General features: G+C 36.2%; 2 protein-coding genes across 3 annotated transcripts; one reads left to right on the top strand and one right to left on the bottom strand.

Moving 5' to 3' along the window:
- The first annotated feature begins 2434 nt into the window (after window positions 1–2434).
- LOC107776909 (GDP-mannose 4,6 dehydratase 1) lies at window positions 2435–4171 on the top strand. Its single transcript, NM_001325224.1, is given in 2 exon segments — window positions 2435–3184; window positions 3485–4171. Coding segments are annotated over 2 exon segments (1104 nt in total). The 5' UTR covers window positions 2435–2452; the 3' UTR covers window positions 3857–4171.
- A 272-nt stretch (window positions 4172–4443) lies between these two features.
- On the bottom strand, window positions 4444–13193 carry LOC107776910 (transcription factor TGA2-like). Of its 2 annotated transcripts, XM_016596868.2 has the most exons (9): window positions 12914–13193; window positions 10754–10876; window positions 10366–10431; window positions 10219–10278; window positions 9077–9154; window positions 8893–8944; window positions 6886–7157; window positions 5615–5860; window positions 4444–4866 (listed from the first exon to the last, which is right to left on the bottom strand). In XM_016596868.2, exons 2-9 carry the CDS (start codon window positions 10808–10810, stop codon window positions 4720–4722), a joined length of 978 nt encoding a protein of 325 aa, XP_016452354.1. In that variant the 5' UTR covers window positions 10811–10876; window positions 12914–13193; the 3' UTR covers window positions 4444–4719.
- Between the last annotated feature and the right edge of the window lie 2287 nt (window positions 13194–15480).

The following is a 15480-nucleotide window of genomic DNA, read 5'->3' as shown; positions in this document are numbered from 1 at the left end:
AGATTAATTTGGTTAGTTTATAAAAATAGAGGAAAAGTAAATCTTGTATTGTTTTTAATTCTTTCCCTATTTTCCTTAAATCTTTGCTGAGGAAAATTCCCTTTTAAACAATAAGCCCTTTTATAGAATCTCTTACATAAATTAAGTTAATAGGGGATTTTCTTCTCGCCACTCTCCTTAAAAATTCCGGATCTTTGCACAAATAACCGATCATATTCATTATTTACCTTTTTTAGCCATATACATGGATTATACATTACTTATACACAATTTTACACCAATATTATACTTCCACCTGCTATTTTTAGTTTAAGTTGTTAGGTGGGCGGCTATTTGGATTAATTCTTTATCGTGCATAAAATTTAAACTCTAGTTAAATTAAACCAAATTTATCCAAATACTTCTATTTTTTATTTGGGATTTTTACCTATCTATACCATATATGAAACTTTATTACCCTCAATGTTTAAGGTTTGTGTTTATTACATTTAAGCATACCAAATTACCATTTCTATACCATAATTCAAATTATGGGCATAATTAATGCTTTATTTATATTAGGCGTTAATTTAGGAGCGTATATTCTCCCATTTTCGTTTACCCGCCTCTCTCTCCTCCCACCCCCATACCTCCCACGTTTCTCTCTCCCCTGGACTCGACGACCTCAAACGGATTTAACGGAATTCAAATCTGACTGAAACGCCTCTTTTTTCGAAGAAGAAAGGATTCGTTTGATTTTTGTTTTCAGGTGGGAACGACTGTTATCTTGGGAGCTAGGGTGGTTTTTGATTTTTCTCCTTCTGGTTTTCACTTTGAGTTCATCCATAGAGAGAGATCTGAAGATTTCCAACTTTCCCTTCTGATTTTGTTCGTTCATATAAAAATAGAAACAATTTATTCGTAAGATCTAACGAGCGTCGTTTTCCCCTTCCCATTTCTTTCTCTTCTACATTCTTTCTTCTTCTCAAAAAATACAGAGAAAGGTTGGTTTATTTGTCATAAAACAGCATGAGCGATATGTTAGTGTCGATCCAATTAATGGAAAAGACGTGATATTAAATCACTTCTAAACTTCTTCTCATATTTCTTGATTGGAATTATATGAATTGCTTTTTTGGCAGCTTTTATTTGTAGAAATTTTGTAGATGAAGAGCCAATTGTAGAAATGTGACATCCACAATTAATCTGCAAATTGTCTGCAAAATTTTACAAAAACTACAAATTAACTACATTTAACCTACATTATAACTACAATCTGGAAACAATTTACACATGAAAGTTCTTCAAGTTGGAATTGGCCACAACTACATTTCTTGTTTTCTTGAAAGAAATTTTGTAGTTTTTTTTAAAGAAATTTTGTAGTCAATATTTTTTTTCAACATAGATTGTAGTTTAATTGTAGTATAAATGTAGTAATTTTGTAGATATCCTTAAAAACAATACAGCTTTATACAACACTAAAACTGATTTGTAGGAATTTTGTAGATGAATAGAAATTTTGTAGTCAACATAGATCGTAGTTTAATTGTAGTATAAATGTAGTAATTTTATAGATACCCTTAAAAACAATACTGCTTTATACATACTTAAACTAATTTATAGTTTATTTGTAGATAAATGTAGGAATTTTGTAGATATTAACATAAAATCAGACTTCATCTTCTCTTCCTTCTTCTTCACAAAAAATACAGAGAAAATTTTGTAGTCAATATTTTTTTTCAACATAGATTATAGTTTAATTGTAGTATAAATGTAGTAATTTTATAGATACCCTTAAAAACAATACAACTTTATACAATACTTAAACTGATTTGTAGTTTATTTGTAAAAAATTTGTAGATAAGGATTTGTACTGAAAAGAACTATTTTATACAATTATTAAGGATAACACGTCACTACAATTGTGTGTTATATACGTTAATGCATTTATATGGCCATTATGAAGTTTCCATTTTGGTCCTTTACAATATATTATTTTATTCATCCGTAACTGAAGAATAATGACCGAATTAAGACTTTAGTGACTGGATTACCTTTAAAGTTTTTTTTATTTTAGGAATTTTTACCTTCCTATATCACATAAGGAAACAAATATGATGTGAATATGAAAAGATATTTAGTCCCAAATTTTTAGGCGCCTAATTTGGAAGGAATAAGCTATTCAAATATTTATCCCAGATTTGTAGGTGCCTAATTTGGAAGGAATCAGCTCTTAATATTGGGTATTTAATGAATGGTATAAATTTTGTAGGAAAAATATAAACATGGCGGGTAATAATGAAAATATGCACATTTTTAGTAATAAGGTTATAGATAGGTAAAAATACAAATATGTTTATTTTTTGTGTGTGTCCTTCAACTTGCACTATTTAGTTGATCTTTTCCGATTTAAACAAACTTATGTTTCTCTCCTCAGAGGAAAAGCTCAAACCCCATACAGAATCTCACAGAAATGGCATCCAACAGATCTGAATCGATCCCCGCCGATGCGGCGGATTCAAATGGAGATCGCCGGAAAGTAGCTCTGATCACCGGCATTACCGGTCAAGACGGCTCTTACCTCACCGAATTCCTCCTTGACAAAGGCTACGAAGTCCACGGCCTAATTCGCCGATCCTCCAATTTCAACACGCAACGCGTGAATCACATCTATATCGATCCACACAACGTTCACAAGGCACGTATGAAGCTCCACTACGCTGACGTTACCGACGCGTCATCACTCCGGCGTTGGCTCGATACGATTCTCCCCGACGAGGTCTACAACCTCGCCGCACAATCTCACGTCGCCGTCTCCTTCGAGATCCCCGATTACACCGCCGACGTCGTTGCCACCGGTGCTCTCCGCCTTCTCGAAGCCGTCCGTTCTCACATTTCCGCTACTGGTAGGTCCCACATAAGGTATTATCAAGCCGGTTCATCCGAAATGTTCGGATCTACTCCTCCGCCACAGTCCGAAACCACACCATTTCATCCTAGATCTCCTTACGCTGTATCTAAGTGCGCCGCGCATTGGTACACCGTTAATTACCGTGAAGCCTATGGGATCTTCGCCTGTAATGGTATTCTTTTCAATCATGAATCCCCTAGGCGGGGCGAGAACTTCGTGACCCGGAAGATCACTCGGGCTGTGGGTCGGATCAAAATCGGGCTACAAAGCAAGCTGTTCCTGGGTAATTTGCAGGTAGAAATGGGAAATGTTTTCACAAAAATATTAATTTTTCAGCTCCTGTAATAAAAAATATACTACTTTTCAGCTCGAGTAATATAAAATTAGTCACTGTAATGCCCTGCAGTTTCAGTTTCACTATTGGGATTTGAAACTATAGGACATCGGTTATTTTTCAAAAATATGAATGTCACCAAGTAGCGGTTTTAACTGGAAAGCTCGAAGTTCTAAAAATTTAAAGAGCCAGTTAAATTTTGAACTTTTTGTTTTTCAGCTATGCTTTAAATAAAAAGCGGCTATTTGTGCACTTTCCAGGCATCCAGGGACTGGGGTTTTGCCGGGGATTACGTGGAAGCAATGTGGATGATGCTGCAGCAAGAGAAGCCGGATGACTATGTGGTGGCAACGGAGGAGTCACACACGGTGGAGGAGTTCTTGGAGGTGGCGTTCGGATACGTAGGATTGAATTGGAAGGATCATGTGGTGATTGATAAGAGGTACTTTAGGCCCACAGAAGTGGATAATCTAAAGGGAGACTCGAGCAAGGCGAGGAATGTTTTGGGTTGGAAGCCCAGAGTGGGGTTCGAGCAATTAGTGAAGATGATGGTGGATGAGGATGTTGAGTTAGCTAAAAGGGAGAAAGTTCTTGTTGATGCTGGTTACATGGATGCTCAACAACAGCCTTGATTCATCACATTATTAAGTTTTCTCTATTGTCACACTTCCATTTGCAGTTTTAAGAGCGGCATCATCATGTTATTTTGTATTGTTAGTTGGTTTTTTAACTCAGGTGAGTTTCGGGTCAACTTACTCGTACCTCAACGGGTACCTACTACCTCACACAGCAAAGATATCGGGGAACTTTGTCCTAATTCTATCTACCAAAGCTTAGGCAAATAGAAAGAAATGTCTTTTGTACTGTTGTTCATTTGAATACAAACATATTGTATCAGTTGTCAAAAAATTCTGAGAACAAAATTTTCATCTCTTATGGAGCAGTAATTATTTTTTCTATGTTCCTAACAAATTGAAATTTAGATCCCATACAAAGGGGATATTAATTTTTCTTTCTCGCAGTTTTATTAGATCTCATACAGTGTATGGTGGACAGAGAGGAACTCAAAGAGTTTTTGAAGACAGATATAATACTCTTCAGAATGTTAAGACGAATTGTATTTTTTTGTTTCACTTTTGGTGTAAAGAAAGGCATGTAGAGAATACAGAGTCCTTGGTTGACATGTTAGGAGAAACAGCTAAACAATAATGCAAAAATTGAAGGGGAAGTCAGCCAGGGTCCTTTTCATCAACCTAACTGGAACATTTAGACAAGCTAAAATACAACAATTCATTGATCACCTTATGTCTATCAAAGTTAAAAATGAAACAGTGTTACAAATACCATTACAATGAAATGAACAAGGACTGAACTGGTGGCTGAAAATCTAATAATTATATCTGTTAAAGCTCGGTAGCTCTCCCAGAAGAAGGTTTCTCATTTACAAATGTTACCATGAATATTTCATAGCAGAGTATTAGAAGAAAGCAGTTTGTTATTCCCGGGGACGAGCAAGCCAGAGAGAGCTCAGTGCTCGAAGCCGAGAGAAATAATCACTGATCGCAAGAAGAGCACGAGCTGATTGGCGAGTTGTCAATATACGATGCATTTGCTGCAATGTTTGTTGCCGAAGGTTATCAGCCTGAGGAGACATTTCATAGATTAGCCTATGCATGCAAAGAAAAGCTTCAACATGTATGAAATGCAGGTAGACGTTCCCCATATGTTCTGAAGCAAATTTATGTAAATTATCATCACTATACTACAGCCACCCTTTGAGCAATGAGCGGGGAGATCAATAAACCCCCTTCTCCTCTCCTCCATTTTTGAGAGAAAGACACAAACTTAAGGCTTTAAGAAGAGAGAACATTCCCCTGGATAGATCTTAAAATCTTCAATCAATAACGACTCATCACGGATCTTTGCCAGTCAGATTCGTCCAACTATTTCACACCAGGAGTATCTACAGCTCCTAAAATAACAAGGAGTAAGCAACTTACAAATAAGGTCATGGCACAAACTAGGACATAGACTTTTACTTTATCAAGGCAATAGTAAGCGACTAATACTGATACGAGGAGGCGTTTATGATGAGAGACGTTAGATGGCTCTATGCTGCTTGTGGCATTAATCCATTCTCTGGATGTTGCAAACGACTAAAAAGGATCTAACAAAGGGGCTTGGAATATTGTAACTTCCCCTTTCCCTTCTTTTTTTGCTTCTTCCATTTTTTTTTCAAGGAGGCAACTCGGAAAAAGTTAGGCAACAGAAAGATGCAAATGTATGACACGTCAATGATGAATTTTAGGCTGTTAAGAAGCTCTTCACACAATCAAGCGTATAATTTCAAAGGTATAGAGTATAGACACAGAATATGAAGGATTAAGCACCTGTCGTATGAAGCCCTCGAGAGTTCCGAGCTTCCCCATTGCCATGGCCATTTGACCCATATAATTGGCAACATTCCCTGAGGAACTTGAAGGTCCAAGGGACCCCGCCAGAGTCTCAGCCAAAGACTGCTGCAGTGCCTCCATTCCTTGGGATAAAGCATCTTCAGCCTGTTGGGATGACTGTTGCAAGTTGTTGATTGCCAATAATTGTTGTTCGGTTAAAGGCTCCAACTGGTTAATGAGGAGCTGCAACAAAATGGCAAGAAATTCAAGAACTAGCAAGAACACTAAGTCAATAATGTCTTCCCGTCACCTTTACCCCTTGAAAAGAGAAAAAGAAGGGAAATGTCCACTGTGTATTAGACAGTAGGAATTTTTCCGAATTGGACGATACGGGTTGAGGGAGAGGTTTGACTAAAGCAAGACCTTTATTTCACTAACAAGAACAGCAATGTAAACACAACAAATGGAGTTGCAAGCATGACGAAATAAGAGCAGTGCATCCCAAGAAAGAATCTTTACCAAGAACTTCCAGCTAGAGAAATACGCAGAGGTCATGCAAATGGAGCTGTACGCAGAGAAGTAAGCAGGTGGAGGAGGGTAACGTGCAAAATTATTAGATGACTAAACCTAATAAGAAGAACCAGAATGTAAGAAGGTAAGGGTGGAGGGAGAGTTGTAACAAAAGCGAGACTGTAGGGATCTCAGAGATAATTGAGCTGTTCATTCTCTGCACAAGAACCACCATTATAGGGACAACAAATAGGAGGCGGAGGTGCGGAGCACATTGGAACCAGAGTAGTGCACCCCAAAAAGAGCATGCTTACTGAGAACTTCCAGCTAGAGAAGTAAACACAGGTAATTCATGAACATGTGGCAACAACTTAGGTCAGAAATCGATATTTGACCTCTACAGTTCATGTTGAAGGTGAAATACAGAAAAGGAAACTTCTTTTACTAGAAAAACTGACTTCTATCACACTAAACGTGCTTGGATCCCTTTATGGGTTGCTGAGCCATTGGGGTTAATTCTTGAAATTTAAGCCTCAAAAATTGAGAACTCTTTCCAGGCTATGAACAACTACAATCCCATCATAAAATTTCCAAATGCATCCTGTTTTATTCTAGCACAGGCATCATCATCTCACATGTCCAACCGCCATTCACTAATTTAAGAGCTTTTCTTTTTCTGTTCTTTTATTAGCCAAAGGGAGGGGGGAAAGCTATTCATCAAGCTGCACAATCACTTGTGGGAAGTAAAAGGCTCTCACCTTGAGGAGTTCAGACGAACGGAATCCACCAAGCCACAAGAAGCATCTCTCTGCTGGAGTTTTCCACATGCCCGACAATATGTGAAAAACGTCGGACTTTGCAGCATCCCCTTTTATCCTGAATATGTCATCATAGTGTGCTAAGATACCGTCGACAATTATGCGAAGTTCACCATCACCAGCATGAGAATTTACAGCTCCCCTTAGCTCATTAATTCGTCGGTTCTGCTCCTCCAACCACCGGGCATATTCTACATCAAATGCCAAAGCTCCTAGAAGGACCGGAAGTTAGTTTTACTTACTTTCACGGAGTTCTATATTCAAACTAGTTTTTACAAAATCAAATATTCTGAATTCAAGGGAATTCTATGTTATCTAAAGGAATAAAGACGACCAAATAGCAGATGAATCACTACTCCAAAGGAGAATAATTGTTAATGACTATCTAAAAGCTGCCTTCATGGCTAATGCTCCTCCTTCATAACAGCGGATAACCAAGGAGGCGGCAAATTGCCACGGGGTGCTGCTGCCTATACAAGAGGCTAAGAGAGGACACATCACAGCTATAGGAGTTGTGTGCTCCTTCTCTAGCATCTCATAGGTGTTCACTAGAACAATCGAAGAAGTAATGTAAAGCTCGAATGCAGCTTGAAGACTACACTATTGTACCCTTTTTGGATTATTTGGATCGGAAGAAATAGGAGATTAGTCTATTATAGTGAGAATGATATGAAGACTACAGAGGTTCTTGTTTTGCTTATACTTCTGGTGCAAGGAGAGAATTCCTTTTTGTATAGAGAATTGGATTTTAAGCACACGCCCTATGTGTGCATTTGACTTATCCAGAAAAGGAAAAGGAAAAGAATGCAATAACCTCCATACTCAACTTTCTTCGCTACTCTAGTTAGATTCTTCTTCACCCTTCACAAAGCTATAGTGCTTCCATTTTCCTTTTTAATTAAATATCTGTAACACGTCCAATGCCTAAAACTCAGGCAATGATTTCCTCGGCATGATGAAACATATGGATGAATATAGCACCCTAGTCCAATAATTCCAATAAAGAAAGCCACTAATGAAATTTGAAAGTCTGTAGAAAAAATAATACTTGTCTATAGATTACATTTTAAATTAAATGCCACCAAAAAATACACAAAGTACAGAAAGTAAAAGTTCCTTTTCTAAAGCATTTATCCAAATATTTAGTCATATTGACTACCACTGGAAACCCATTTTCATGTGGTATATTTTCATCTGTAGACAAATTTGGTCCTTGGTTCTGTGTAGTTAAAATAGTACGGACACTCACTTCTTCAAAATCTTCAAATACAGCATTTCGCTTCAATCCCCCCACCCCAAAGCAAAAAGGAAAGAGAAGAAAAACCAAAAAATGCCGTTTGATTACCCACTTTTAATGCTTTTACTTTTCACAGACAGATTAATACACAAGACATCTTGGGCTGAACTGAGAAATATGACAATAAGATATCAAACTGGTAAATGAAATAGCCTTTATATACATAAAAGCTAGTACATTGGAAAAGACAGAATAAATCAGTCAACTAGGGAATATATGATAATTTCCGTAAGTGAACAAAATTCATTTAATCGTGTATTTACTTGTCCGAGTCACTGAGACACCTTACTATTAACTACATTAACATTATGTGAAACCAACTCGAAGTCAGCAATAAACTACTCAGAGGGCATTATAATCATCAGAAGGATACCCATGCATCAATATGGACAAGAGGGTTAGTTCAGGTTCCACGCAACAATTCTACCACTAATCTACTTTAACTTTATTATAACAGAGAGTTATACCCTTCATTAGTCAGCCATACCATAATTCCTTGTATTTTACTATAACCGAGAAATCCCCTAGGGATAGTGGTAGATAAATTTGTTAATTTTTTTGATAAATCAGTCATACTGGATTATCCAACATAAAATTGAGAAGTGCATAACTTTTAAAGAGAGAAGTCTGAATGCGGAAGATGAGCATACCATTTCCGCTCATCGACTGTGATTGATCTCCTGAACCTGAAATAAATATGCCCTGCGACAAAAGAAAAAAAAATGTCTCAAAAAGCTGATCCTCTGATAGGCCGCGAGCTAATAACTATGGAGGTGCTAGCTGTACGTGTTAAAAGTGAAAAACAGATGAGGACACAAGAAATGCCGAACAAACCTGTTGTCGAGCTCGTTGAAGTTCCTGCTCTAGTTGTGTCAGCTTCATCCGGCTGCTCTCTAACTGTTGAACATATGCCTAGACCAACAAAAGCCATAAAATAAGGAATTACTATATTTGATACTAGATCTATTTTCACATTACAATCTGTGCACATGTATGTAGTATGATACCCATCTCACAAGCATAGATAAGGGATAACACCTATTCTATTAGAAGGTTAACTTAGTTCAACAATGTTTTTCTAATGCTCCGAGGATATCTAGAGCAAGAAATAATGTTACTCATCACTTAAACAAGAAACCTCAAACTATAAGTTCTCAAAAAGTAGTCTACTGTAATGTTCCAAAAAAGAACTAATAGATGTACATTAACACGCATTAAACTTCACTAACATCCCCCAGGTTTCCAGTCATGTTCAAGAATGGGGTCCACTGAGATCTCGAGGTTATGTAGTAGATACCAATTTTGTTCTTTGCTGTGAAATACTCAATACCACATTTCGTTCAGAAACCTTCAGCATAATAATTCATTTTCATTCTTATCTCAACGATAAGAATAACTCTAAGCGCCCACCTCAATACTTGAAAGAATAAAGTGTTCTATTTTTCTTTACGATTTTTCCTAAAAATGGAACATATGCACATCAGCCCTCTTTTTTATTAAGGTAAATAAATTTATTAAAGATGGGGAAAACCCTATATACGAGTTGTATACCAAAAGGTAGAGAACCTACACCAAAATTTGGTTTTTCACAAAAGAAACTCAACCTTCTATACAAATACGGACCTCATGGGTACACATAAGCTCTCTCTTTTTTTGGTGAGAAAGAGGTACATGTAAGCCCACTTATTATCCACCAATCTTCTACTGGATGCAGAAATCCTTCATTTATTCAGGGTACACTAGATTCCGAGCTAATAAATTGAGGCGCTGAACCTTTTTTTTCCATTTTGACTAGCATTATGACATCAAACTTTCAGATGCACCAGCTAAAACTTAAATGAGAGGACCTACTCAGGCAGGTTTTGGATGAGCACAAACCAAAAGGTCATTAATTACAATTCCAAATTTAATCTCAAGCACAACTAATAGAGTATATACCAAATGAACAGAAATAGTGCTGTAGCAAGAGAACTTACCTTTTTCCTTAGACGACTTTTTCGAGCTGCTTCACGATTTTGGGCAAGTCTACGAAGTGTCTGCACAACAAGAGTTCAACATCATATAAACTTTTCTTTTTCCACTCATATTCTGTCATTCTAAATGAGACAATAAATATAGGATACCTTCTGATCTCTTGTCCTGTCACTTCCATCAGAAGCTACCGCACCCAGTTGTTGAGAATTTAGGAACTGCACCAGCAGTGATTGAATCTCAGTTTCATCAAGCATTTGTAGTACGGATTATTTTACAGGATAAAATGTAGTGAAACCACGTTCAGGGAAGTTCATGGGCTAATATGTAAGGGCACAAACATGTTTATTTTTTCAATCAACTAAAAAAGAAAAAAGCTGTACTTTTTTATGTTTTTAAAGGAAAACCAAGATTGAACTTATGAAGTCAAACCAGTCAACCAAGCCTACTTGTGCTTACTGAAGTCAAGAATAGTCATAGCTCAAAACATATAATTACAAATTAAATACTAGAGATGGATTCGAGAAGTAATTGGTTTACCCTGTTCTTATCTTCCGTATCGGCATCTGTTGATGTACTAGGACTGATATCAGCCATCGTGGACTACCGCCAACTTTTTGGATGATCGATTCAGATTGGTACACAAATCAGATGTAGTATCTTCTGTAAAAACACCAAGGGAGAAGATGATGTCAATACATATTGACGTGCGGATATCAAATTGTTAACTGCTAAAGAAATTTGGTAACAACATTAAAGCACAAAAGACTTGTCTCTGCAATAGGCAATACAGTTTGGCTTAGTTACAACGAGAAGGCATCTTGTTTAGCACATCTTGTTATTTAACTTTACATATTATGAACACATGAGTATCTTATCATCTCCCTCGACGTAGTAACATAGTTTTCTGAAACAGAAAAGAAACCAACAAGCTGGCTAAGATGGATATTGGAAAGTCAAGGTCTATTTATGCATATAGCATTCGGCAACAAGCAAATTTTGTTCACCATAAAACCAATAACAAATTCAAGAAAAGATCATGTCCTAAGTATATATCTAGCAAGAAAATGCGCACTCCTCGCTAACCCAAAGCTTCAGCCTCATGAACATTGGCCAATAGGTTCATTCATCAGATGAGCAGCCAACTGGGGATATGTTTTTTTGATGATGGTGATCCATAAAAGTTTACTCCTTTATCTAGCCCCCAGGGCCTAGCTCAAGTGGCAAAGGGTGGTGGATTTGTATCTTAGGTCACAGGTTCAAGCCCCCACACCATGCAAAGCAAAGCCTGGTATTTAAGTGGAGAAGGGTAGAGGGGTGGGCCCATTATCCACCGAGTTTCGAAGGCTGCGGTTGGTCCAAAGGGATTGGCCCCAGACGGATTTCTCGGTCATCCAAAAAAAAAAAAAAGTTTACTCCTTTAGCTATCAAGAGGCTTCTGAATGCTTTATTCTACAAAACCTCAAGGTGTTATGGTCAATATTAGAATCGGTGGTTGCTTAATACCCAACCCCTCAAACTATTGGCTGCAAAATGCAAAATCGTCTCTTTCATTTTGGTGGGGGTGGTAGACGAAGGGGAGGGATGAATTAGGTTGGCAAGGTGAGCAGCAACGGACTTGAATTCACATGGTCCCTCTGAAAGATGCTAAAAGTTTCATGCTGAAGCAAAAAAAAAAAAAAAAACTAAGCTGCAGACTAAAAGACTTGTTATTCTGGCACCTTATACAACAAGATTCCATCAACTAATAAGTTACATCTGGGAGAACAAAAAAGGTTGACAACATCTAGTTGACACCTTTTTTCTTTCAAACGCTTGATAAAGTTTAATTCTCTATTCTATATGAGTAAAGTTATTCATCTTACACCAAAGTACAGCAAATAGAAAACAACGTACTGAAACCTAAGCAATACTAAAAAAGCAAATGAAAACCCAGCAAGTACCAGACACGTATCACTAGGAGTGAGGACAGAACTATCAAAAGCAACAGAATTGATGAATACACAGCCTCAGAGATAAAGTATACAAGCATAGACATTGCTGTAAAAGCATTTCTAAGAAGTAATTTGGCCTAAGCTGAAGAACATCTTCAGAGATCATACAGCTTTTCTCATATCAAAAGCAAAATAACACAAAATGTTAAAGAATTGCTCGTCTAATTCTCTAATCTTTATTTTCTAACGGTGGTGCCCGGACCAACTTGCGCGGCACCTCGACTATTCCATCAAGTATCGATAACCTCCCACTAGCACAGATACTAGTAACTCTGCCCACCAAGTCTTAGCTAGATGTGAAAGAACTCACCTAGTATTTTCTTGCCTCTGCTTGGATTTGAACCCGAGTTCCCCGGAGGGATGGGGTTTTTATTCTCTTAGACACCACTACTCTAAAATTGAACTTACTAAGCTATACCATGATCAAGAATCAAGCTCACAACTCATATCTAGTAAAATCCAAACAAAATCTCCTTCCCAATACTTTTTGCTCATCAAGTCCTCCCTAACAGAAAAATAAATTAATACTTTTTGCTCATCAAGTCCTCAAAATCCAAACTTTATAACCTTCCAACCCCAAACACACACACCCAACTTCAAAAAACAGTTTGCAATATAGTAGCAAGTAACATAATAACTGTAAATTAAAGCAATACAGTAGCAAGTTACATAATAACTGAAGATTACAGAAAGGTAAGCAACTTACAGTTCAAGAAACGAAAAGGGTCTATAGCAAAAGGCTCAAACTTTGCCACAAAGCCAGAGTTAGACAACAAAACCATCAAATCTTGTTCCTTTTTCTGCTATTTTTCTTGGGTTTTTTTGCCTCAGCTGTTTCTGTAAATCAGTGAGATTTCAACTGAAGTTTACTATCAACAAAAAAAAACAATCAACCCCAGTTGTTGGGAAGTTCCTAGATGAGAAAGAAGCAGGTGAAAATTTGGGAAAATGGGGGTGACGTCTATATTTTGTCAGCTCTCTTTCTCTCTCTTACCAGCCAATTTTGACTTTTTGGTCACACTCTCTCTCACTCTATTATTTCCTATTTTTTCTTGTGGGGGTAATTTTATTTTACTTCTATAATTTTTGAAGGTTGGTTCCAAATATTCGTGGAAATATTTTTTATTTATTTTATTTTATTTTAATATAATAGTGAGGTTCGGATCAGTTTGTGTCTATTTTTTGCTATTTTACGAAAAAATATTACCTATATAATTCTATTAAACAAAATTCTTAGAACTAAGATTAAATTCTCTTTTTTTCTCCAAAATTTAGTCGCGTTTATGTTTAAGATGATCAATTGCACCGAATATTAATAAATAATTTTAAATTGTTTCAAACAAGAAAATAAGTTTTAGAATTGTTTTTTATTATTTTATGTAGTAGGAGGGTTGCAATAGGATTGCCAGGTTATGAAATATCCTTATAATACAGAATATATTATTGAAAGTCTGAATTTTAAAACACACTCACTTAGGCACACGCTATAATGTCACTGGAAAATATTAAAATAAAAACTTTAGTCAGTGGCGGATCCAGGATCTTGTAGTCGTGGGTGCTCCGCCTCTTTATCTACAGTTGTTACGGTCAGAGGCGGATGTAGTGTTCTACCGACAGGTTCAATTGAACCCGTAACTTTTTACGTAGAGTAAATTTTTTTATGTAAACATTCAATAAAATTGCAAAAATAGTGGATATGAACCCATAACTTTAAAAATATATATAATGGGTTCAATGCTAAAAACTTAACAGTTAAACCCATAGAGTTTAAATTCTGGATCCGCCTCTGGTTACGGTCACAACATATAAGTGCACAACTGCGTCTTATCCCACGATAGTAAAAATATTTAACAAATATACTAAAATTAATATTATAGTTAAAAGATTTAATTTATTCACGATTATTCCTTGCGATTTTCATTTTTTAAATACACAATATGCAAACAAATATCATTTTTTACTTATTTTACGTTTATTTTCAGAATTAACCTTCAGTGCAAAACTATTAGCTTTAGATTGAACATAAATTGAATATTTTTAATTAATTACAAAAAAGTTTAAACTATATTACCAATTTTCTTCTACAATCGCAAAAGATGGAGTTTCGTCAGCTTAGGTTTGATGGGGTTTGGGGGAAAGAAATTAAAAAAAGCAAAGGCACTTAAAAAGAAAAGAAAAATATGAAAGACCATTCATTTTTGGAGCCGAATGGGCCACGATATTGGGGAAGAAAACAGAAAGAGAAAGAAGAAAAATTAAAATGAAGCAAATAAAATTAAAAGAGGAATACAAGTACTAAAGGGATTATTAATATCAAAATGGAAAAAATATTTTCAGGAATTCGATTTTGCGACTGTTTCATCTAGAGATCTCTCAAGTGCACTTTCTAACCAAAGCACCCACCTGCTTATTTTGTTCCTGGGTGCTTACTAAAATTATTTGTTAATTTAATACTAATTGTTTACATAAAATAATGGTTCCGCACCAAAAGCAATGGGTGCTAGAGCACCCATATGGCTCCACGTGCATCCGCCCATGACTTTAGTACTTTTACTTTATTATAATAAGTATTAGATTGACATAAACTTAAATAAAATGGTATGGTCATAAAAAAATTATATAGCGAATTTTAACTTATTTAAAATTATGATGTTGTTATTATTCTGGTGGAGTGAAAGAATTTTTCATGTCAAAATCAAGTTGATAGATAAAAAGTGAACAAGTTAAATAATTTTGTCTTGAGTAATTTGTATTTAGTAGTGACCAAGGTGGAGGCTAATCAATTGTCATCTAATCCCAATGACAAGTGAGGTAAACAAATTAAATCATAACTAGCATGATTTATGACGGGATGGATATGATCCCTTTATCTTTAATAAGACGTTTTGAGTTTGAGTCCATAGAAAAAATTCGGTTAGAGAGTGATTACCCTTTAAATGGATCATATACGATGTGGATCCGAATATAGTCGGATTCCAATGCAGATAGCGGACATCGAATAGGTAAACTCAACAATAAAATAGTAACAACAACAACCTACTGAAATCCCATTAGTGGGGTTTGGAGAGGATAGTGTGTACGCAAACCTTACCTCTGCCCCCAAGTAATAGAGAAGTTATTTCCGATAGATCCTCGGCCGAAGAAGACCAAATGAAGACGAAAAGAAACAGTATATCAGTTCAATAAACCTTAGAAAGAAATAACAGCATTACAAGAACATAGATGAAAAGCAAAACAATAATCAGTAGATAAAGTCTGATACTAAAAAAGCAA

The sequence above is a fragment of the Nicotiana tabacum genome, chromosome 18, assembly GCF_000715075.1.
Source record: "Nicotiana tabacum cultivar K326 chromosome 18, ASM71507v2, whole genome shotgun sequence".
Lineage (NCBI taxonomy): Eukaryota > Viridiplantae > Streptophyta > Magnoliopsida > Solanales > Solanaceae > Nicotiana > Nicotiana tabacum.
Note: the sequence above shows the minus strand (reverse complement) of the source record. Positions and strands in the feature narration are given on the sequence as shown.

Excerpts from the sequence above, each read along its gene's own strand:
- LOC107776910 (XM_016596868.2), bottom strand. The coding sequence starts at position 10,810 with ATGGCTGATATCAGTCCTAGTACATCAACAGATGCCGATACGGAAGAT. Across the intron at positions 8,945-9,076 it reads TTCAACGAGCTCGACAACAG|GGCATATTTATTTCAGGTTC; the intron begins GTTTGTTCGGCA and ends CTTTTGTCGCAG. Across the intron at positions 7,158-8,892 it reads ACAGTCGATGAGCGGAAATG|GAGCTTTGGCATTTGATGTA; the intron begins GTATGCTCATCT and ends CGGTCCTTCTAG.